The sequence below is a fragment of the Mustelus asterias genome, chromosome 18, assembly GCF_964213995.1.
Source record: "Mustelus asterias chromosome 18, sMusAst1.hap1.1, whole genome shotgun sequence".
Taxonomy (NCBI): domain Eukaryota; kingdom Metazoa; phylum Chordata; class Chondrichthyes; order Carcharhiniformes; family Triakidae; genus Mustelus; species Mustelus asterias.
This window is the reverse complement of record NC_135818.1, coordinates 28,919,813-28,943,372: the sequence shown is the minus strand read 5'-3', so window position 1 is coordinate 28,943,372 and position 23,560 is coordinate 28,919,813. Positions and strand designations below refer to the sequence as shown.

Sequence of the window (23,560 nt, the reverse complement as noted above, 5' to 3'; positions counted from 1 at the left end):
CCAGCCTCTGAGCTGCTCTTTTAACCACTGTATTTATGACTAGTCCAGTTCAGCTTCTGGTCAATGATATACCCCAGGAGTTGATAGTTAGGTTTCAGCAATGGTAATGTCATTGAATATCAAGAGGAGATGAATAGATTCTCTCTAGTTGGAGATGGTCATAATAATGTGGCACTTGTGAGAGAGGAGTGGTACTTGCCTCTTATCAGCCCATGCCTGAATGTTGTCTAGTGTATATGGACATGGACTGCTTCAGTATCTAAACAATCTCAAATGGTGCTGAACATTGTGCAATCACCAATGAACAACCCCACTTTTGACCTCATGTTGAAGGGAATGTCATTGATGAAGCAGTTGAAGATGATTCAGCCTAGGACAGTACCCTGAGGAACTCCAGCAGTGATGTCCTGGGACTGAGAAGATTAACGTAGAAACATAGAAACTAGAAGCAGGAGTAAGCCATTCAGCTCCTCGAACCTGCTCTGCCGCCATTCATCTTGATCATGGCTGATCAACGAATTCAGTACCCTGATCCCCCTTCTTCCCATATCCCTTGATCCCTTTCGCCCCCAAGAGCTATATCCAATTTCTTCTTTAAATCAGACAACATTTTGGCCTCAACTACATTCTGTCGTAGTGAATTCCACATGTTCACCACCCTCTGGGTGAAGAAATTTCTCCTCCCCTCAGTTCTAAAAGGTTTACTCCTTATCCTCAAACTAGTTCTGGACTCCCTCACCATTGGGAACATTCTTTCTGAATCTACCCTGTCTAACCCTGTCAGAATTTTATAAGTTTCTATGAGATCCCCTCTCACTTTTTTAAACTCCAGTGAATATAATCCTAACTGACTTAGTATTATATTCATGATGTGGAGATGCCAGCGTTGGACTGGGGTAAACACAGTAAGAGTTTTAACAACACCAGGTTAAAGTCCAACAGGTTTATTTGATAGCAAATGCCATTAGCTTTCGGAGTGCTGCTCCTTCGTCAGATGGAGTGGAAATCTGCTCTCAAACAGGGCACAGAGACACAAAATCAAGTTACAGAATACTGATTAGAATGCGAATCTTTAGTATTATATTGACATCCAACAACCAAAACTTTGTGCTAGGTCTGACTCCTGCCAGTGGGAAGTTTTCTCCTTGATTCCAGCTTTGCCAACTGGATTCCACACTTGATCAAATGTTGCCTTGATGTAAAGGCCAGTCACTCTGACCTCACCACTGGAGTTCAGTTCTTTTGTCGGTGTTTGGACCAAGGCTAGATCAAAAGTTGTGACCCTAATGGAACCTGAATTGAGCATCAGTAAGCAGGTTATTGCTGAGTAAGTGTTGCTTGACCCCTTTATGACTGTTAACAACCCCTTTTATCACTTTTTTATTCATTCGTGGGACATAGGAGTTGCTAGCTGGCCAGCAGTTATTGCCCATCCTTAGTCACACTTGAACTGAGTGGCTTGCTAGGCCATTTTGGGGGCAGTTGTGAGTCAACCACATTGCTATGGCTCTGGAGTCACATGTAGGCCAGACTGGGTAAGGGCAGCAAACTTTCTTCCCTAAAGGACATTAGTGTGCCAGATGGGTTTTTCCGACAATCTACAATGGTTTCATGGTCATTAGTAGATTCCTAATTCCAGATACTTTTTATTGCATTCAAATTCCACTTTCTGCCATGGTAGGATTTAAACCCAGATCCCCAGTTTTGGATTAATAGTTTAGCAATAATACCCCTCGGCCTCCCCTCTGATCAAGAATAGATTGATGGAGCGGTAATTGGCTGGGTTTGTCACTTTTTATGGATCGACATACCTGGGCAATTTTTCACATTGTTGGGTGGATGTCAGTGTTGTAGCTGCACTGGAACAGTTTGGCTAGAGGTGTGGCTAGTTCTAGAGTACGAGTTCAGAACTATTGCTGGAATATTATCGGATCCCATAGCTTTTGCAGTATCCAGTGCCTTTAGCCATTTCTTGATATCATCTGGAGTCAACCGAATTGACTGAAGACTGGCATCTGTGATGGACAGAGTTGAGTGATCCCACAACCAATAGATCAGATCCTAGTTCTGCAGTCCTGGCGCATCCTGTTGCAAATAGTGATGGACAATTAAACAACCAACTGTAGGAGGAGGCTCCACAAATATCCTCATCCACTATGATGGGGGAGCCCAGCACATCAATGCAAAAATCAAAGCTGAAAAATTTAAACCATTTTCGGACACAAGTGCTCAGTGTATTTAGGCCAAGGTGGACTCATTTTGCAATTGATAGACTGACCTGTACGTTTGTTTCATCAAGTAGGTGGAGTAACAACAATAATGCAGAAAGCTTTCTTGGAGGTATTAACTGTAAATGTGCTGAATGGTTTTGTTTAACAGAGTGTTGACAAACGTTTTTTGTCAAAAGTCCTCAGAAACTGAAGCCAATAGTGTGTTTTTCTTTTAAATGGCACACCTTTGTGAAGAAATTAGTCAGGAGTTTGGAAACCTGTTAAAGTTTTTAAGTCCAAACTTTGATGAGAGTTTAAGAGTATGATATTCTACTTGCAGCTGAGGTAGAGAGAACTGTTGTCGTAACCACGCCTGCTGCATTACCTGCAGCTCCATCAGCTTCGCCATCTGCCACATCAACCATTACAGAAAACAAGGAATCTAGCAATATACATGCCATACCGAGAAGGCATGCACCTGTGGAACAACTTGCCAGGCAAGGATCTTTCCGAGGATTCCCAGTACTGAGCCAGACGACATCTCCATTCAAAAGGCAAATGTCACTTCGAATAAATGAATTGCCTTCAACCATGCAACGGAAGACAGATTTCCAAATTAAAAACACTGGTATGAGACCCTGTGAGTTTCTATTTTGGGTATTAATTGATATTGGAGAGAACAATTATCCATTAAATGCTTTTTCAGTCAAAGATTTGAGCAGTATTATAAAAAGTTGTGAAAACTTGCATTTTCTAAACATGCACACTCATGTTTGCTGGCAAATGCTAATAATTCTCCTGATTTGTAGCAAATGTTTATGCCTGAGCAAGGCATTTAAGGCCACAGGAAAAACTTGTCCCTTCTACACCTCTTATATTCTCAAAATGCAGTTAGGCTTGGATGCCTTTTCAGGTTTTGGAATTAAGTCCCAAACCAATCTCGGGTTCCCAGAAAATGAGAATTTGGATACAAATGAGAAACAAAAAAAAGAGGAGGAACCAACTGTTCCTCTTTTTTTTGTTTCTCATTTGATACCAAATTTTCATTTTCTTTACTTAGAAGTCAATGTCTAGGAAAAAGGAAATTGTGTGATCTTTTCTTGGGTTAAACTATTTATTGGAATGTTACACCATGTATATCTTTGCTTTTATATTTGGTCTCCATGACAGCTGGGTGCTGCTTCCTTCTGGAGTATGCTGCCATGTAGCTTTTCAATATCACACTCAATTTGTTGTTCTTTATCTGTGGCCAGATTCCAGGAAAATATGGGTCATTTTTTAGCTGGGGAAAGCTTGGGTAAGTAATTGTTCTCTTTCATGGCCCAGGGTGTTGAGACTTGTCATAGCGCCTAAGCTGCTGCACTGGTTGAGACCATCAAACGCTGCACATATCAGGGAAGACTACGTCTGCATCCTTCACCTCTAACCACATGGTCATGTGCAGAACTGTTATCTTGATACAGGCAGTCCCCGGGTTATGAACGCCCGACTTACGAACACCCGTACTTACCTACCGACTTCCGTAAAGCTTCTTATTTTAAAAAATCGAGTTACATGCAATGGTTTGTACTACCGACCGGGCGGACTACATTGCACGTCGCTCAAAACACCACGTTTTCCAAGTTTTGTCATTTCCATTTATTATTATTATTATTACTGTATTATTATATGTAAGATGTTTTAGGTAAAATATATACTATATACTAAGACAAACATTTGACTAATTGACGCTAGATGTGAACCGTACGTAACTGTTCCGACTTGCATACAAATTCGACTTACAGACTTAAAAATGGAACTCGTTCGTAACCCGGGGACTGCCTGTACATCACTGTGCAAATCAATGATATAGGAATAGTGTGGAAGTATGTTTATGCCCATTACTTTAGGCAGCAGCTGAGAAAGCAGTTTTATTAACTTCATCATCAGTTGGTATTCCTTAATCAAGTTCCATCCATATACCAAAGAATATATCTCTCTGCTCTAACTTACTATCAAACTGTAAATTTTGGTATTGGTTCTATTTTGAAGACAGTTTTAATGTTGTGACCTTTTTCCACTCGCACCTAGATTTAATGTGTTCAGACAAACTGACTTGAGATCTTTAACATTGTTGCAAAACAGATAGCTGCTTGGACTGGATTTCATAGAATTATAGAATCATACAGCACACAAGACACTCTTCGGCCCATTGCGTCACACCAACACATTGGAAACACCTGAACTCCCACCCAGTCCCGTCTGCCAGCACTTGGACCATAGCCCTGAATGTTATGATGTGCCAAGTGTTCATCCAGCTACTTTCTAAAGGATGTGAAGCAACCCGCCTCTACCACCCTCCCAGGCAGCTCATTTCAGACCGTCACTGCCATCTGGGTAAAAAGGTTTTTCCTCACATCCCCCTAAAGCTCCTGCTCCTCACTTTGAACCCATGTCCCCTTGTGACTGACCCTTCAACTAAGGGGAACAGCTGCCATGTCTCTCATAATCTTGTACATCTCAATCAGATCGCCCCTCAGTCTTCTCTGCTGCAATGAAAACAACCCAAGCTTATGCAACTCCTCTTCATAACTTAATTTTTCCATCCCAGGCAGCATCCTGGTAAATCTCCTGTGCACCCCCTCCAGTGCAATCACATCCTTCCGATAATGTGGCGACCAGAACTGCGCACAGTAGAATCACTAAAGTGCAGAAGGAGGCCATTCAGCCCATCAAGCCTGCACCGATAACAATCCCACCCAGGCCCTATCCCTGTAACCTCATGTATTTACCCCGCTAATCCCACTGACACTAAGGGGCAATTTAGCATGGCCAATCAACCTAACCTGCACATCTTTGGAGTGTGGGAGGAAATCAGAGCACCCAGAGGAAACCCACGCAGACACGGGGAGAATGTGCAAACTCCACACAGGCAGTGACCTCAGCAGGGAGTCGAACCTGGGTTCCTGGCGCTGAGAGGCAGCAGTGCTAACCACTGTGTCACCATGCCACCCCCTGGAGTTCTATACAACTCCAACATGACTTCCCTGCTTTTGTAAGCCATGCCTTGATTGATAAATCGAGCGGCACTCCCGGCCTGGGTCACTGTCTGTGTGGAGTTTGCACATTCTCCTAGTGTCTGCGTGGGTTTCCTCCGGGTGCTCCGGTTTCCTCCCACAGTCCAAAGATGTGTGGGTTAGGTTGATTGGCTATGCTAAAATTGCCCCTTAGTGTCCTGAGATGCATAGGTTAGAGGGACTAGTGGGTAAATATATAGGGATATGGGGGTAGGGCCTGGGTGGGATTGTGGTCGGTGCAGACTCGATGGGCCGAATGGCCTCTTTCTGTGCTGTAGGGTTTTTATGATGATTTCTATGATTCTAAAGTAAGAAGTCTCACAACACCAGGTTCAAGTCCGACAGGTTTATATGGTAGCACAAGCTTTCAGAGTGTCACTCCTTCATCAGGTGACATTGGTAAGACACTCAGACTCACCTGAAGAAGGAGTGACACTCCCAAAGCTTGTGCTACCAAATAAACCTGTTGGACTTTAACATGGTGTCATGAGACTTCTTACTGTGCTAATCCCAGTCCAATGCCAGCATCTCCACAGCACCGATTGATAAAGGCAAGTGTCCCATGTGCCTTTATCACCACCCTACTAACATGCCCGCCTGCCTTCAGAGATCTGTGGACAAACATGCCAAGGTCCCTTTGTTCCACAGAACTTCTAATGTCCTACCATTTTTTAAGGCAAGGATAGATAAATTTTTGAACAGTAAAGGAATTAAGGGTTATGGTGAGCAGGCGGGTAAGTGGAGCTGAGTCCACAAAAAGATCAGCCATGATCTTATTGAATGGCAGAGCAGGCTCGAGGGGCCAGATGGCCTGCTCCTGCTCCTAGTTCTTATGTTCTTATTCATTGAGTACTTTCTTGTCAAATTATTCCTTCCAAAGTGTATCACCTCACACTTTTCAGGGTTAAATTCCATCTGCCACTTATTCGCCCATTTGACCATTCCATCTATATCTTCTTGGAGCCCAAGACTATTTCTTCTTGTAGCCTTACTGTTAGCTACCCGTCCAATCTTTGTGTCATCCGCAAATGATGCCCCACATAGTCATCAATGTCATTTATATAAATGATTAATAATGGGGGGTCCAGCACAGATCTCTGTGGTATGCCACTGGACACTGGCTTCCAGTCACTAAAGCAGCCTTCTGTCATCACCCTCTGTCTCCTACAACTGAGACAATTTTGAATCCACTTTATCAAATTATCCTGTATCCCATGTGAATTTATCTTCTTTACAAGTCTCTCATGTGGGACCTGGTCAAAGACTTTGCTGAAATCCATATAAACTACATCGACTGCACTACCCTCGTCTACACCCCTGGTCACCACCTCAAAAAATTCAATCAAATTTGTTAGGCATGACCTCCCTCTGTCGAAGCCATGCTGACTATCCCTGATCAAGCTTTGCCTCTCCAAATGGAGATAGATGTTCTCCTTCAGAAGTTTCTCTAATAGTTTCCCTTTGTATTTGAGGTTCAGAAGTGAAAAGGCTATGCTGGAATACAGCAAATGTTATCGCCTTTTGTGCCAGCTATGGACTTGATTGTATATTTACTCTGAGTGGCAGTAGCCTAGCTTTCCTATTTTGAACTGCACTGAAATGAAAGAGAATATTTCAAAGAACACGTACATATTCCAGTGTAAATATTATTGTGATTGTTCTTTTCTACCTTTATTTAGTGCCTGAAATGGAAGGTGAGAGCACAGCTGAAGTGGACAGTATAAGCTCTCTGTGCTCTCAAATAACACATGCATTCAGTGGTCAAGTCGAGGATCCATTTTCTTCTGCACCAATGACGAAACCTACTATGGGTACAGCTCCTCAAGTAACTGCTTCCCAAGGTGGGTTTGATGGCATTTTGGAAAATGACTGAACTTTGACAAAGAATGTTTAGGTTGCAGTATTGCCGATTTGACCGTTTGATATGTGCTCTTATTGTAGTCAATGGAGCAGCTTCAACCTTTCCACTGCCTGTTCCAGCACCAGCAGCACCTACCATGTCTCCCACAGTAATACCAGTACGTGACACAAACCCTTGGGCCCAGGTCCCCACAACTAGTGCAGGAACTACAATTGCTGCAAGTAAGGCGATACATACAGTTTAAGGATATAACTGGAAATGGAAGCAAGCGGCATATTTATAATTAAGTATTTGTTGCAAAGCCCCAAAATATTTGCTCAGCACCAAAAATACAGAAATTCCACTTTCTGTTAAATCACCGATTTTCTATGGTGATACATATTAATGCTAAGCCTAAAAAATAATTGAAGTTGCTTATTTCAAATTCAGTATGCTGTGTTTAAACAGATATGTCTACTACTATTACTATAGAGATATCTCCATTTTTATTTCATGTGACTTGGGTTAAATATTGAGAATACCTAAGCTTTAATTGTCATCCATTATCCCTTTCAATGAACTCTACTCCAATTTCCTCTTTCCCCTCAGCACCTGTCTCATATTTACATTCTTTTTAACCTTGAGTTGAACTTCTAAACCAGTCATGTCTCCATCACTAATGTGGAGATGCCGGCGTTGGACTGGGGTAAACACAGTAAGAAGTTTAACAACACCAGGTTAAAGTCCAACAGGTTTATTCGGTAGCAAAAGCCACACAAGCCACACGAAAGCTTGTGTGGCTTTTGCTACCGAATAAACCTGTTGGACTTTAACCTGGTGTTGTTAAACTTCTTACTCCATCACTAACACAGCCTGGTTAGCATTGCTTGTCTTTACCGCTTCTCTGCTGCATGTTTTTCGCTAATGTTTGCTATTTCCAGATGTGATTATTTTAAACTCTAAACAGCCAAGCATCCTTCATTCTCCATAAACGTAGGTTGATTCAAAACCCACTGTCCATATCTTAATCTACATCAAATTCCTTCCACCTGTCATTCCTGTACTTGCTGACCGACAATACTTCCTTATCTACCCTATACTTAGGTTTAACCATCCATTGCCAGATCTCGTTGGACCATATGGAACAGTCAGGTCTTACTCATTGTGCAAACATCATCGCAGTATACAAAGATAATGCCTTCTCTTCACCATGAAGCATCAACTTAAAGCATATTCCCATGACTCCTCCACTCTCAATTGTAAGGAACTTGTGGACTTCTCACAAAAATGAAGATCATCTGTTCAACTGATTCCCGCCCCCCGCTAGCGCTGAACTTGCATCTTTCTCTAAATTCTACCTTATTTCTTGCCTTGCTCACTCTTTAAGCTCATTGTATTCGTGAGATCCACCTCCTCCTCAGAAGGTATTCTGAGAGAGAGGATCTACAAGGATTTAGAGAGGCAAGGGCTGATTAGGGACAGTCAGCATGGCTTTGTGAGTGGAAAATCATGTCTCTCAAATTTGATTGAGTTTTTTGAAGGGGCAACCAAGAAAGTAGATGAGGGTAGTGCAGTTGATATTGTCTACATGGACTTTAGCAAGGCCTTTGAAAAGGTATTGCATGGCAGGTTGTTGCATAAGATTAAATTTCATGGGATCCAGGGTGAGGTAACCAAATGGATACAAAATTGGCTTGATGACAGAGGTGGTTGTAGAGGGTTGTTTTTCAAACTGGAAGCCTGTGACCAGCGGTGTGCCTCAGGGATCGGTATTGAGTCCACTGTTATTTGCCAGTTATATTAATGAATTGGATGAAAATTTAGTAGGCGTGGTTAGTAAGTTTGCAGATGACACCAAGATTGGTGGCATAGTGGACAGTGAAGAAGGTTATCTCGGATTGCAATGGGATCTTGATCAATTGAGCAAGTGGGCTGACGAACGGCAGATGGAGTTTAGTTTAGATAAATGTGAGGTGATACGTTTTGGTTGGTCGAACCAGGGCAGGACTTACTCAGTTAATGGTAGGGTGTTGGGGAAAGTTATAGAACAAAGAGATCTGAGGGTACGTGTTCATAGCTCATTGAAAGTGGAGTCACAGGTGGACAGAGTGGTGAAGAAGGCATTCGGCATGTTTGGTTTCATTGGTCAGAACATTGAACACAGGAGTTGGGACGTCTTGCTGAAGTTGTACAAGACATTGGTAAGGCCACACTTGGAATACTGTGTACAGTTCTGGTCACCCTATTATAGAAAAGATATGATTAAACTAGATTGAGTGCAAAAAAGATTTACTAGGATGCTACCAGGACTTGATGGTTTGAGTTATAAGGAGAGGTTGGATAGACTGGAACATTTTTCTCTGGAGCGTAGAAGACTTCGGGGTGATCTTATCGAGGTCTGTAAAATAATGAGGGGCAGAGATCAGCTAGATAGTCAATATCTTTTCCCCAAGGTAAGGGAGTCTAAAATTGGAGGGCATAGGTTTATGGTGAGAGGGGAGAGATACAAAATGGTCCAGAGGGGCATTTTTTTCAAAGGGTCGTGAGTGTCTGGAACAATTGCCAGAAATACTAGTAGAAGCAGGTACAATTTTGTCTTTTAAAAAGCATTTAGACAATTACATGAGTAAGATGGCTATCGAGGGATATGGGCCAAGTGCGGGCAATTGGGACTAACTTAGTCGTTTGAAAACAAAAAGGCAGCATGGACAAGTTGGGCCGAAGGGCCTGTTTCCATGCTGTAAACCTCTATGACTCCTCCTTCAACCCTGTTCCCTCCAAAATTTCCTTTCTATCCTGCAGGTTAGTTGGTGTCAACAGTTCCATCCCTTCAGTTACTCCTTCCTTTAATTCTGCTATTCACCCTTCTATTTAAAAACCCTACCATTGACTACCTATCTCCAATGTTCTTGTTAAATGCTTTGGGATGGTTTGCTAGAACACCTATGTCAGACTCCCATTTATTGACTACAGCTCAGCCTTCAACACCGTCATTCCTACGAAACTCATTTCCAAACTCCGTGGCCAAGGCCTCGGTTCCTCCCTCTGTGACTGGATCCTGAACTTCCTAACCCACAGACCACATTCAGTAATGATAGGAAACAACAACACCTCCACGATCATCCTCAACACCGGTGCCCCACAGGTTGTGTTCTCAGCCCCCTACTATACTCCTTATACACCTATGACTGTGCAGCCAAATTCCCCTCCAACTTGATTTTCAAGTTTGCTGATAACACCACCATAGTGTGTTGGATCTCAAACAATGATGAGACAGAGTACAGGAATGAGGGAAATCTCTTCCTCAGTGTCAACAAAACGAAGAAGATTGTCATCGACTTCAGGAAGTGAAGTGGAGAACGTGCCCCTGTCTACATCAATGGGGATGAAGTAGAAATGGTCGAAAGCTTCAAGTTTTTAGGTGTCCAGATCACCAACAACCTGTCCTGGTCCCCCCATGCCGACACTATAGTTAAGAAAGCCGACCAACGCCTCTCCTTTCTCAGAAGACTAAGGAAATTTGGCATGTCAGCTACGACTCTCACCAACCTTTACAGATGCACCATAGAAAGCATTCTTTCTGGTTGTATCACAAGTTGGTATGGCTCCTGCTGTGCCCAAGACTGCAAGAAACTTCAAAAGGTTGTGAATATAGCCCAATCCATCACGCAAACCAGCCTCCCATCCATTGACTTTATCTACACTTCCTGCTGCCTTGGAAAAGCAGCCAGCATAATTAAGGACCCCACTCACCCCTGACATTCTCTCTTCCACCTTCTTCCATCGGGAAAAAAGATACAAAAGTCTGAGGTCACGTACTAACCGACTCAAGAACAGCTTCTTCCCTGCTGCTATCAGACTTTTGAATGGACTTACCTTGCATTAAGTTGATTTTTCTCTACACCTTAACTATGACTGTAACACTACATTCTGCACACCCTTGTTTCATTCTGTATGAACGGTATGCTTTGTCTGTATAGCGCACAAGAAACAGTACTTTTTACTGTATACTAATACATGTGACAATAAATCAAATCAAATCCATTTTAAAGGTGCTATGTAAATGTAAAGTCATTAATAGTATCTTCCTCTCACCCTGGCCAAGCCTATCTCTAACCACGTCCTGCCCAACAGCCTTCAGATCTCTACATTCTTCTGTGGCCTTTTGTGCATTTCTTTGCACCACCATAGACAGGTACCTTCAGCCATCATGGCCCTAATCTCTGGAATTTCCTCCCTAAATCTCTCCACTCCGCTCTCCTATTTTGTCTCTCCTTAAAAGCTACCTTTTTGACTTGAGCTATTCATCACCTTGCTAATATCGTCTTTGTCTCAGTGTAGATTTTTGCATTCCTAATTACATTCCTTTGAAGCATCTTGGAACTTTTTTCTGTTGAAGGTGTTATATAAATATGAGTTGCTATTTTCAACTTGCGTATTCCATATGTACTGAAATATGAGCTTTCATGTTCAAATTCCTGATAACATAATTAAATTCTTTGCAGTAAGTCCTTTGAAGTAGGTTAAAAGTCAATATTGAAGATATTTAAATCACTATCAATTTGAAATTGTTTAAGATTTGTTTGATTTATCTGTTGTAATAATTATTAGTTTTGAATATTTTACTAACATTTAAAGTTTAATGGATTAAAACTCCTGTAAGTAGCATTTAATTCTCACACTGTTTTACATTGGCTTAATAATAAATGAAGCATGAGTATGATGTGCTGTCAAATGTTTCCAAAGAAAACCTGGCTGTTTCTTGATAGTTCAGAATTTTTGAGCATTGCTGAAAAAGAGACATACTGTTGAAGCCTTTTGTTTTGTACTCATCAGGACACTTTGCAAGAATACCAATAGTAAATGGAACAACAATTAATACTGCATGAGAAGAGAGTGCTGATTGATAGAGATGTTGCCATGGAGAATGCACCAGCAAATAGTTAACTGTCAAGCTTTTGTTCAAATTTAAACTTGGCAGGTTGACTCAGATTTGTCATTCGACATTGCTAGCCTATTCACCAGTGTACCACTCAAGGAAGTCATAGACATTTGCACCACGTCGCTGTTATGGCAATCTAGACACGCCACCATTGTCTGAATTTGTATTAATTGAACTTGTGAATTCAGCAACTCATGCATGTATGCCCAAATAGATCTTCTAAGTCCGGCTCTCATAAACACCTTTGTTGTTTTCCATCTGTGATGGAATGATACTTACCATCTACGCAAGGGTTAGGAAGTAAGTAAAACATTTGCTATATTTGAATCTACAATCCACCTAAGCATTTCCTTACATACCTTTGAAATGGAGCAGGCAGTGAGCTCCCTTTCCTCACTATGCTTATTGAGAGATCTGCCAATGGGTTCTCTACTGCTATTGACCGCAAGCCTACCTTCAACGGTCTATACGCCTTGGAATTCTGCAGCTCCACGCAGTACAAATTGGAACCTTGGAAATAAGGCCCAAGCCGTTTGCTCACCATGTAGGTTTGGTGCATCAAAGCCATTCCATGGGCTAATGGCTACCCTGATCAGATCATTGCTTGCTGTATGCAAACTCATAAATGGGATGAAGGCTGCGACTTTTGGTCCTGAAGAGTGCCCAGTCTAGCTCATTACCCTGGGCCAGAAGATTCCCCCGCCAAAGGAGCATGTGGAAAATCCCACCCACAGTACCTAACGTTCGCTGTGATTGGCCAACAGTTGTTAAACAATCCTGATTGTGCTGGAATTACACAGAAAATGAGTTTAAGATCATCAGTCGAGCTTACAGTTTGGCTCACTTGCGTATTCTAGAAGCTACATCCATTCACACATGTTGATTGCAGACCAAGAATTGTGTCCATGCATTGCACTTTTGTCAACGAAACAAAAGCTTAGGGCACAGCCATTGCCTGGTACATTCCCCATGACAATGCCATTACCAATCAAGTTGACCTGCATAGTTTAAATCTGCACAAAAGGTTGGCAGTTAATTGTGCATGATGGAGAAGATCCTGAGGGACAGGATTTATGAACATTTAGAGAAGTTTAGTATGCTCAAAAGTGGTCAGCACGGCTTTGTCAAAGGCAAATCGTGCCTTACGAGCCTGGTGGAGTTCTTTGAAAATGTGACTAAACACATTGACGAAGGAAAAGCGGTAGATGTGGTTTACATGGACTTCAGCAAGGCGTTCGATAAGGTCCCCCATGCAAGACTTCTCGAGAAAGTGAGAGCGCATGGGATCTAAGGGGCCGTTGCCTTGTGGATTCAGAACTGGCTTGCCTGCAGAAGGCAGAGAGTGGTTGTAGACGGGTCTTTTTCTGAATGGAGGTCGGTCACCAATGGAGTGCCCCAGGGATCTGTTCTGGGACCCTTGCTGTTTGTCATTTTAATAAATGACCTGGATGAGGAAGTGGAGGGATGGGTTGGTAAGTTTGCCGAAGACATGAAGGTTGGTGGTGTTGTGGATAGGTTGGAGGGATGTCAGAAGCTGCAGCGTGACATAGATAGGATGCAAGACTGGGCGGAGAAGTGGCAGATGGACTTCAACCCGGATAAATGTGTAGTGGTCCATTTTGGTAGGTCAAATTGGATGAAGGAGTATAATATCAAGGGTAAGACTCTTAGCAGTGTAGAGTATCAGAAGGACCTTGGGGTCTGGGTCCATAGGACTCTTAAATCGGCCTCGCAGGTAGAGGAGGTGGTTAAGAAGGCGTATGGTGCGCTGGCCTTCATCAATCGAGGGATTGAGTTTAGGAGTCGGGAGATAATGATGCAGCTTTATAAGACCCTCGTCAGACCCCACTTGGAGTACTGTGCTCCGTTCTGGTCGCCTCATTACAGGAGGGATGTGGAAATGATTGAAAGGGTGCAGAGAAGATTTACAAGGATGTTGCCTGGATTGGTTGGCATGCCTTATGAGGATAGGTTGAGGGAGCTCGGTCCTTTCTCCTTGGAGAGACAAAGGATGAGAGGCGATCTGATAGAGGTGTACGAGATGTTGAGAGGTATAGATCGGGTGGATTCTCGGAGGCTTTTTCCCAGGGCTGAAATGGCTGCTACAAGAGGACACAGGTTTAAGGTGCTGGGGAGTAGGTACAGAGGAGATGTCAGGGGTAAGTTTTTCACTCAGAGGGTGGTGGGTGAGTGGAATCGGCTGCCGTCAATGGTGGTGGAGGCAAACTTGATAGGGTCTTTTAAGAGACTTCTGGATGAGTACATGGGACTTAATAGGATCGAGGGTTATAGGTAACCCTATATATAAGCCTAGGTAGGTAGAGACATGACCGGCGCAACTTGTGGGCCGAAGGGCCTGTTTGTGCTGTATTTTTTCTATGTCCTATGTTTCCTGGTGCATTCACCACAGCAATGCCTCTACCAGTCAGAATCGACTTGCCAGCCAACTAACACTTATGCAGTATAAATTGTCATTCATTTTACTATTAGTATGTATGAAAAGTGTCCTGATGAATGCAAACGAAAAGCTTCAACAGCATGCCTCTTTTTTCGGCAACACACACTTTTGTTATCTTCTCCCATTTGTTGCATAGACTCGACTCATTATCACTGGAATATAAACGATTAGACAGTGATCTAATTGAGTTGTTTTAAGATGATTCAAAGAGTTGTTGGGGTAGATAGAGAGGTGGGGGGGGTGCAGTCATAAAATTACAGCTAGACTATTTAGGGGTGATATCAGGAAGGGCTGTGGAAATCTGGAGTACTCGCTTTCTCCTCCATCCAGCCTTAAAATAAAAGCTGGCAAGGTTCAGCAACAATTGAAAATTTCAAGACTGAGTGTGGTAGATTTATCTTAGGCAAGGGTATTGAGGGAGGTGGCAAATAGTAGGGTAACATAGGAATTCAAGTATGGGTCGGCCAGAATCTAATTGAACTATTCAAGTTTAGGCTCGAGGGACTGATTGGTCTAAGCTTGCACTCATTTCATTTTGCTATCTTCCATGTTACATTTTTAAATGAGATTGAGGAGGGCGAAGAGAAATAAAATGCCTAATGTAATGGAGATGTTTTTGCATTGTTCCTTGCTGAAGCTATCTGACGATATGGGTCAAAGGCAGGTAAATGGAGTTTAGGTACAGATACTTTCTAAATGGTGAAAGTCTCGGAACAGTGGCGGTCAAAGTACATAAGACATTAAAATGTCATCAATAGGTACAAAAAATAATAAAGGTTAATGAAATGCTGAAATAAAAAAAGAAAATGCTATAAAAGCAGGTCAGGCAGCATCTGTGGAGAGACTTATTGTTTCAGACCTGTGACCTTTCAGCAGTGGAATGTTAACCTTTGTACAGAAAATCTTAGCTATGAGGAGAGGTCGGAGAAACTTGATTTGTTCTCACTGGAATGATGGAGCTTGAGGAGTGACCTGATAGAAATGTACAAGATTATGAGGGGCGTAGACAGAGTGGATAGTCAGAAGCTTTTTCCCAGGGTGGAAGAGTCAATTACCGGGAGCATAGGTTTAAGGTGCGAGGGGCAATGTTTAAAGGAGATATATAAGGCAAATGTTTTTACACAGAGGGTAGTGTGTGCCTGGAACTCGCTGCTGGGGGAGGTAGTGGAAGCAGATACGATGGTGACTTTTAAGGGGCGTCTTGACAAATACATGAATAGGATGGGAATAGAGGGATATGGTCCCCGGAAGGGTAAGGGGTTTTAGTTCAGTCGGGCAGCATAGTCAGTGCAGGCTGGGAGGGCCGAAGGGCCTGTTCCTGTGTTGTAATTTTCTTTGTTTGTATCTTGAGGACTAGAGTACAAGGTTGGAGAGGTCATGCTTTAACTATGCAAACTCCTGGTTAGATCACACCTGGAGTACTGTGAGCAGCGTTGAACACCACACCTTAGGAAGGATATATTGGCCTTGGAGAGAGTGCAGTGTAGATTCATTAGAATAGCACCTGGACTCCAAGTGTTAAGTTATTTGGAGGTAAGGCTGATTTGATTGAAGTTTTCAAGATACTGAGGGGAGCAGATGAGGTAGATTGGGAGGAAATATTTTTGCCTGCTGGGAACAATGAGGGGACATAGTCTAAAAATCAGAGCTGGATCTCTCAGAGTGGCATGGTGGCACAGTGGTTAGCACTGCTGCCTCACAGCGCCAGGGACCCAGATTCGATTCCAACCTTGGGTGACTGTGTGGAGTTTGCACATTCTGCCTTTATCTGCATGGGTTTCCTCCGGGTGCTGTGATTTCTTCCCACAGTCCAAAGATGTGCGGGTTAGATTGATTAGCCATGCTAAATTGCCCTTTAGTGTCCTAAGATGTGTAGGTTTAGGAGAATCATCGGGGTAAATACATGGGGTTACAGTGATAGGGTTGGGTGCTCTTGGTCAATAGGATGGGATGCTCTCAGAGCAGACTTGATGGGTCGAATGGCCTCTTTCTGCACTGTAGTGATTCTCGGAGTGAAATTTGGAAACTCTGCTCAACACAAAGGATATTTGGAATTATTTTGCAAACAGCAATTGGTGCCAGTTAATTAAAATTGAGATTAATAGATTGTTAACCAAAGATATTGAGGGATTGGGGCACTGGTGGCTATATGAAGCTAGATCATAGTTCGCCATGATCTCATTGAATGGTGGAACCAGGAGTTCAAAGGCATGGGTTTCCTCCGGGTTTATTGAATGGCAGGTATACTTGAAGGAGACCAACTTGTCCCTCCTTTTCCATGTGGCCGACTGGAATAGCATTTTAACTTCTTCCTCTGAAGATGTAAGACTGAGCTTGATGCAGCTGAGGTTAGGCTTAGACACTGGGATTTTTATAAAACCATCTTAAAATAGTCACCATTTTCTTTTAATGTTAATCAGAACACTTATTTTGTTCTTGTCTTTCAATATTTTTCTCCTTGTTTTAACCAGGCATTGAATGGGGCTCAGCTGCTACTGTAACAACACAGTTTCAACCCAGTCACAGACGCACGCCATCGGAAGCTGACCGCTGGCTTGAAGAAGTATCAAAAAGTGTACGAATGCAACCGGCACCACAGTCACTGCCACAACCATCATTGGCTGTGCCACCAGCTCCACAGTCCTTTCAGGCCAACACTTTTGTTACCCCTCAGGCAGCACCAGTCGGTGTGGTTCCTCAGATGCAGCCTACGTTTGTTCCTGCTCAGCCATACAGTCTAGGAGTTACCAATGGGGTACCATATCAAGCTCCAAGTGTGCCTGTGGTTGGAATCACCCCTTCACAAATGGTTGCTAACGTCTTTGGCACAGCAGGTTATATTCAGGTTCCTCATGCACAGTTGAAACAAAATGCATTCCCACAAAATGAAGGTGGCATCATGAGCATTACTGCAAATGCTAACCCTTATTTTAAACCTGCCCAGCAAATTAATGGTTCGGCGGCTTTTAATGGAGCAGAAAGTGGCAACTGGACAACAGAAACCAAAAGCATTCAGATGACAGCAGGCATACCAGAAATTGATGCTTTTGAGGCTCAGTGGAATGCACTGGAATATAAATCAAAGCAACGGGCCACACCTTCTCCTACTAACCCATTTTCTAGTGACTTACAGAAAACCTTTGAGATTGAACTTTGAGCAGAGTTCAGATGTTTTTTCTTTTGTGTGTGGAAAGCGTTCAGTGTTGATAATGGGCATGAAGAACTGCTTTAACAGTCTCTGAAAACCATTATAAACCTGACGCACAACTGGACTGAAAAAATTAGCAAGGTTGAATGATCAAAGGGGCATGTCTGTTATCTGCCTTAGAAAAATTGGTTTATTTTAATGGTACAAGTGTAGGGGATCAGCTGCTTGTTTCTAAACTCTTTCTACCTACCATTACATTGTTATTCTGTGGTGAGACTGCAGAATGATGCTGCAGTTCTCTAGTGTTGGAGCTTCCACTTTGGATAAATTGATGCCAAAATCTTTATTTTTATGCATTAGTATATATATTTTAAATAGTTATGGAAATTGAGCTGTAAGTAATCTTGCCAAAGGTAAAAACACCGAACAGTTGTACGAAATGTATATAGGGAATGGTTTATTGCTGATTAAGTAATTGAGGTATATGTGATCCTTTAGCTGGACCTTGTTACAGACTATTTTGCTGTGGGTAATAAACTTGCTTGAACAGATGACCAATTATCAATCATTAGTTATCATCAGTTAAATATTTTTAACAGTATTGTTATGGTCTACAGAAACCATGATCAATCTTATATGTTCTGCTGAGCAAGATCTTATTTTGTTCTGTTACTGGAAATTCTCTTGTTTTTCTTACTATTTTGAATGGGTTTTTAAGATGGTCAGTCAGGTTTGAGTGCTGTAATTGTTTAAATGGATTTGCACAATATAGTTAAACAAAATTATCCTTGTTGGTACCAAGCTGTACTCACTTTTCTAACCTTCCTCCTTCCCTTTGTGGTGATCAGTGAGAGTCTGTTCTTCTGTGTTACAGCTACTTTGCATCTCACTTGAGGATTCAGCAGGTTTTCTTTAGTTTTGTTTTAATTTTGACTTGTATGAGCCTTACAATCACTTGTAATAAAGAAAGAAATTTATACTGGAGATTTATAATCTTTAACAGAAATAAATGGTGGTTAGAAGACTGATTAAATTTGGGAAAATGCTTTTTTGATTATTTCCAATCACAACTTTAAATTATTTTACATTTCAGTAGCAAGGAAGAGCTTTGATAACAGATTTCACACACTAAATAGGTACTTTTTTTGAACTAGTCTCTAGCATTTCTTTAATCATATTATCTCTCCGCCAAAACCAGCAACAATGTTTTAAATCAGTTTACCAAAGCCTATCCATATCATTCTAAATATAAATATAACCTTGAAAATAATGACGCGCCCAAAACCAGAGTGTAAAATAAGAAAGGCTGGAATGTTACACAAGAAAGCTTTGAATATTATTGTGAGACAGTTTTGTGTGCATGATTAATCCTAAGGAAGGAATCCAGATTTACAATACTCCTATTAGCTGGCGGCACTGGATAGATCTTGTACATTGTACAAGAACAACTTTAACTTGCACCTTCCATAGCGGATTCCCAGCACCAAAACTTTTTAATTTCCTCAATCAGTAGCTTATTGTATTTTGCCATTCTGTGTAAATATAAAAAGACCATTGGTTCAGTATGTATTGTTTAATTAATTCATGTGCTATTCATGGAAATGTGTTAATAACACATACATAATATACATTTTTATATAAACATCGTGTTCTTGATAACTGATTCTTGACTCAAGTCAAAAATAGTTAAGTATTAAGTGTTATGTACAATATTATCTACTTAACATCAGTTCAAAGGATGAAACGGCAGGGTCCAACAGCAAATCTTATCTGATAATTTACTGAGTTTATCCAACTTGTCAACATTTAGTCTTTGAAAACACCAGTCTTTTTACACAAAAATAAAATCTGAATGTAGATAAATCTCATATATCTTTTGAAATAACAAAGTTCACAACCTTTGAAAATTGTATTTTCTATATTAATTTGTTTATAAGAATGTGCAGTAACTTGTAGTTCTAAAACTATTATATACATCAATAATATAAAAAGAGTACAGGTACTTCTATTTGCATAATAAAATGTGGGTATAACTGCTCGTATAGTCAGAAGTATGCTGGTCACCTTTTTCTGTGATAATCAATTTTTAAACATTTCTTGAGTGGCATCTCTTGTTCATATTCTACAGTCCATCTTACTGCCAGTGAAGTGGACCTATAATAGAGAATACTCCAATCAGATGTGCCTTTTTTGTATTATGTACTGCTTGTTGTTTAACCCCACAGAAAAATTACTTGGCAGCTGAAATGTAACACACAGAATTATGAAATGATACATTTTGGAGGGGATTATGAAATTATATAAATTAAATGGTACAATTTTAAAGGGGATGCAGGAACAGAGTTCTGAGGGTTCACATACACAAATCTTTGAAGTTGACAAGACTGTATTCGAATCATTAGATTTATAGAGGTGTAGAGTACGAAAAAATCATTATAAATCATTGGAGGGGGCAGAGATGTACCAGACTGGTACCAGGCATGAGGAACTTTAGTTATGTGGAAGAAGTTGAGATTGATCTCCTGAGATCAGAGAAGCATGAGGAGAAATTTAATATGTTCTCAGAATTACAAGGGGGTTTGAAACTTCTTCCAGTGGCAGGAGTATTGGCAACTAGAGGACACAATTTGCAAAAGAACTTAGAGAAATGAGAAGAAAAATTGCACATTAAACATGAAAACCTGTGCGAGATTAAAATTAGATGATGAGTTGCCTGTTTCAGGACATTAATAATATAAATGAATCAAATGTTTTGTATTGATGTTATAACTAATAAATGTATCAATTGGTTGCTTTCAAATTTTGTCACCCTCAGCACATTGCAGTAAATGTTATATTTGGAATTATGTTATCAGAAGGGGGAAAAATGTATTGAGATAAATGTGCCTTTATTATAGTGTTATCAGGATGACTCTATTAACTGCTGTAAGGTACCGTGTAGGGAGGAAAAATGACCATCGCTATTAGGTTAGAAGCTGTTGTGTTAACAAAACAAGCTTGCTCCAAAGGTATGAAGCGAAACCTGACTGTAGAGAAAACGACTGCATCATATTCCCTTGTAATTGATAAACAAAAACAATTCCTCTCCACAGAGATATTGAACATTTTTAGTCAGATAGATGAGAAAAAAGGCATTGGCATTTCTCCCCCAATTTTTAAATAGTGTGTATATTCGAAACAATCAGCCTTATTCATTATATTCTAATAAATGAATGCAACCATGTTCTAAATTGTAACCAAATCTCATTTAGAGCCTGTCATGAAAGCTAAAATGATGGCAGATTTATCAGGATAGCTGTTCAAATTGACTTGGGAGAGAAAATCCTACAAAAAAAGAAACCGAGAAACAGTTAATTTGAGAAAACATATCAGCCATGCAACTAAACTAAGAAGGCATTATTACTACTGCTGGTGAAGCTAAAACATGCATGTGAGGCAATCTGTTGTGTAGACACCCAAATCAAAGGAGAGAGAATGTTTTCAGTCAATATTTTACAATGACTCACTCACCACCATACTGTCAGGGGTTTCTGGATGGAATGGTCAATTTTTGCATGATGGAAATGTATACAAGGAGGAAAACTGACTCTGAATAAAAGCAAAATGCTGGAAATGGAACACTTAAAAGAAAAAATAAGATAATGTTTTTGGGTAGAAACTTTTCAGGTACCCATACTTTCCATCTTGCTAGAGTTCATTCTTTTTCAAATGCTGATGTATTGTAGTTTCAACATATTTTTTAAATTTCATAAGATGATTTGTGAAATTGCAGGACTGAAGAAAGTCCCACTCCTCTGCTCTAGTTAGCTCAAAGATCTAGCACAGGAATTCTACAGGGGTGTCTTATGGGGAAAGGTCAAGCTGGTTAGACCTATACTCATTGGAGCTTAGAAGAATGAGAAATGATCTAATTGAAACATATATTGATGCTTTGTAAGAGTAGATACTGAGAAGATGTTTGAAATATGGGCTCTGAGGGTCGTTAATCTTTGGAATTCTCTTTCCCAGAGAGCAGTGGGTCATTCAATATATTCCAAGTGGAGTTGGGCAGCTTTTTGATTGACAAGGGAGCAGGCTGGAAAGTGGAGTTAAGGCCACAATCAGATCAACCATAATCTTATTGAATGGTGGAGGCACCTCAATGGGCCAAATGGCTTACCCCAGTTCTAACTCCTATTTTTTACATGCTCATGTTAGGAAATGATTTGTCTTTTTCTGCTCCATTTGATTTTATTGTGATTTTAAAAAAACGTTTGAAGCAAATTTCCAATTTTACAAGATACCCTGACTGCAAAGATCAGTTGCTGTTTTGTCTAATTCTCAGATATGGGCCATTTGATGAGTAAGGAGCAAAAACAGATAAAGCCAAAATTCATAATAATCATCTATTATGAGGCACAATGGAGTAACACAAACTAGTCATGTATCTGAATTCCCAGCTTCTTTCACACAAGGAAAAACGGAATGAGGAAAAAAGGAAGTTCGAGACCGTAGATCAATTTATTCTAAACTTTATTTTTTATTTTGCTGTGCTCATGGGTGGGGCACCACAGAGGATTTGATTATTAAATCAATGCAGAGTATTTTACTTGGGGGGGGGGGGGGGGTCTCCAATTTTCTGCATGCTAAAAATGGACCCCAATTCCTAAGAAAAACAATAGATGTCCATCAATCCGTTTCCTTTACTGTTTTCACTGATCATTGAGGTCTGCGGTGGTGTTAATCTGATTCACAACTTTTAAGATATTGTCTGAAAACATTTATTAATCCAAGCAATAAGAAGAAAAAAGAAATTCTACCCCATCACCTGAGTCCCACAGTTCCCTGCACACGCCACCATTATCCCTGCTGTTGTAGATGCTGGTTACGTGACCAGTGCTTGGAGCAACTTGAACAGCAAAAGCTGGAGTAGTACTGATTGGAGCAGAGATCGGCCTGTACTATCAGATCACAGTTAGCCAGTTCTGGTTGATCCACACACACTGAATCATGGTCTGGAGGTTGCACCACTGGTCTCATGGCTGAAAAAATTATCACGTGAAAATAAATGTAACAAAAATTTAGAATTTACCCTTTTCATCTGAGCACAGCAGAGACTCTTGCCTCACAATTGTGTATAGAACATACAGAAATTAGCTTTCAGTTCACTATCATTTCCAGGATCAAGGCCAGATTGTATATAAAGTTAAAATAGCAATTTCTGAGGAGGGAACAGTTGTCAACAAGTGGGATATCCCCCCACCCACGTGCAGGCTAACCCAAAAATATTGTAAAAAGTTTACATCCTCAATAGAAGACTCTTGAGGCTGTGTGGCCTCCTCCTGTGCTGCAATGATTCTGACTAAATGATTCTGTAAGAACTGGATATAAAAGTAATGGGAATCCTGGGCTGTTAAATAGTGTGTTTAAAGGTTATACAATCTGTTCTTTTTATGGGTACGTGGAACATTCCTTGTTCTAAGCCTACCCAGGTCCCCTCCCACAACTCCTTTACCGGTACATCGATAACTATTTTGGTGCCTCTTCATGTTCTCGTTCAGACCTTGAAAAATTCATCAACTTTGCTTCCAATTTCTTTGGTCCATCTTAGACACTTACCTTCCCTTCCTTGAAGTTTCTGTCTCCATTTCCAGCAATAGATTATCTACCACTATCCATTACAAGCCCACTGACTCCCACAACTATCTGGACTACAGAGCTTCACATCCTACATCCTGTAAGGACTCCATCCCTTTCAGCTCCGTCGCATCTGTTCCGATGATGCCACTTTCCAAAGTGGTGCTTCTAATATGTGTTCCTTTTTCCTCAACCATGGATTCCCATCTACAGTTGTCAACAGGGCCCTCAACAGTGTGCAGTCCATCTCCAGTGCCACGACCCTCACCCTCTTCCCCCTTGTTCTCATA

General features: G+C 41.1%; 2 protein-coding genes across 17 annotated transcripts in view; one reads left to right on the top strand and one right to left on the bottom strand.

Annotated features, from left to right (window-relative positions):
* The window catches only part of numb (NUMB endocytic adaptor protein), a 250,389-nt gene extending 231,168 nt beyond the window's left edge, over positions 1-19,221 (top strand). For 5 of the 16 annotated variants that reach the window (XM_078233644.1, XM_078233647.1, XM_078233645.1 and 2 more), the window contains 4 exons: positions 2,551-2,850; positions 6,946-7,107; positions 7,208-7,348; positions 16,978-19,221. In XM_078233644.1, coding sequence (XP_078089770.1) covers positions 2,551-2,850; positions 6,946-7,107; positions 7,208-7,348; positions 16,978-17,663 — 1,289 coding nt within the window. In that variant the 3' untranslated portion in view covers positions 17,664-19,221. The remainder of the gene's footprint in view (positions 1-2,550; positions 2,851-6,945; positions 7,108-7,207; positions 7,349-16,977) is intronic. The other 11 variants (XM_078233648.1, XM_078233646.1, XM_078233643.1 and 8 more) reach the window with 3 other exon arrangements.
* LOC144506906 (papilin-like) overlaps positions 19,212-23,560 on the bottom strand; it is a 90,635-nt gene continuing 86,286 nt past the window's right edge. The window contains exons 7-8 of the mRNA XM_078233260.1: positions 22,462-22,675; positions 19,212-19,808 (exon numbers count right to left, since the gene is read on the bottom strand). Coding sequence (XP_078089386.1) covers positions 22,494-22,675 — 182 coding nt within the window. The 3' untranslated portion in view covers positions 19,212-19,808; positions 22,462-22,493. The remainder of the gene's footprint in view (positions 19,809-22,461; positions 22,676-23,560) is intronic.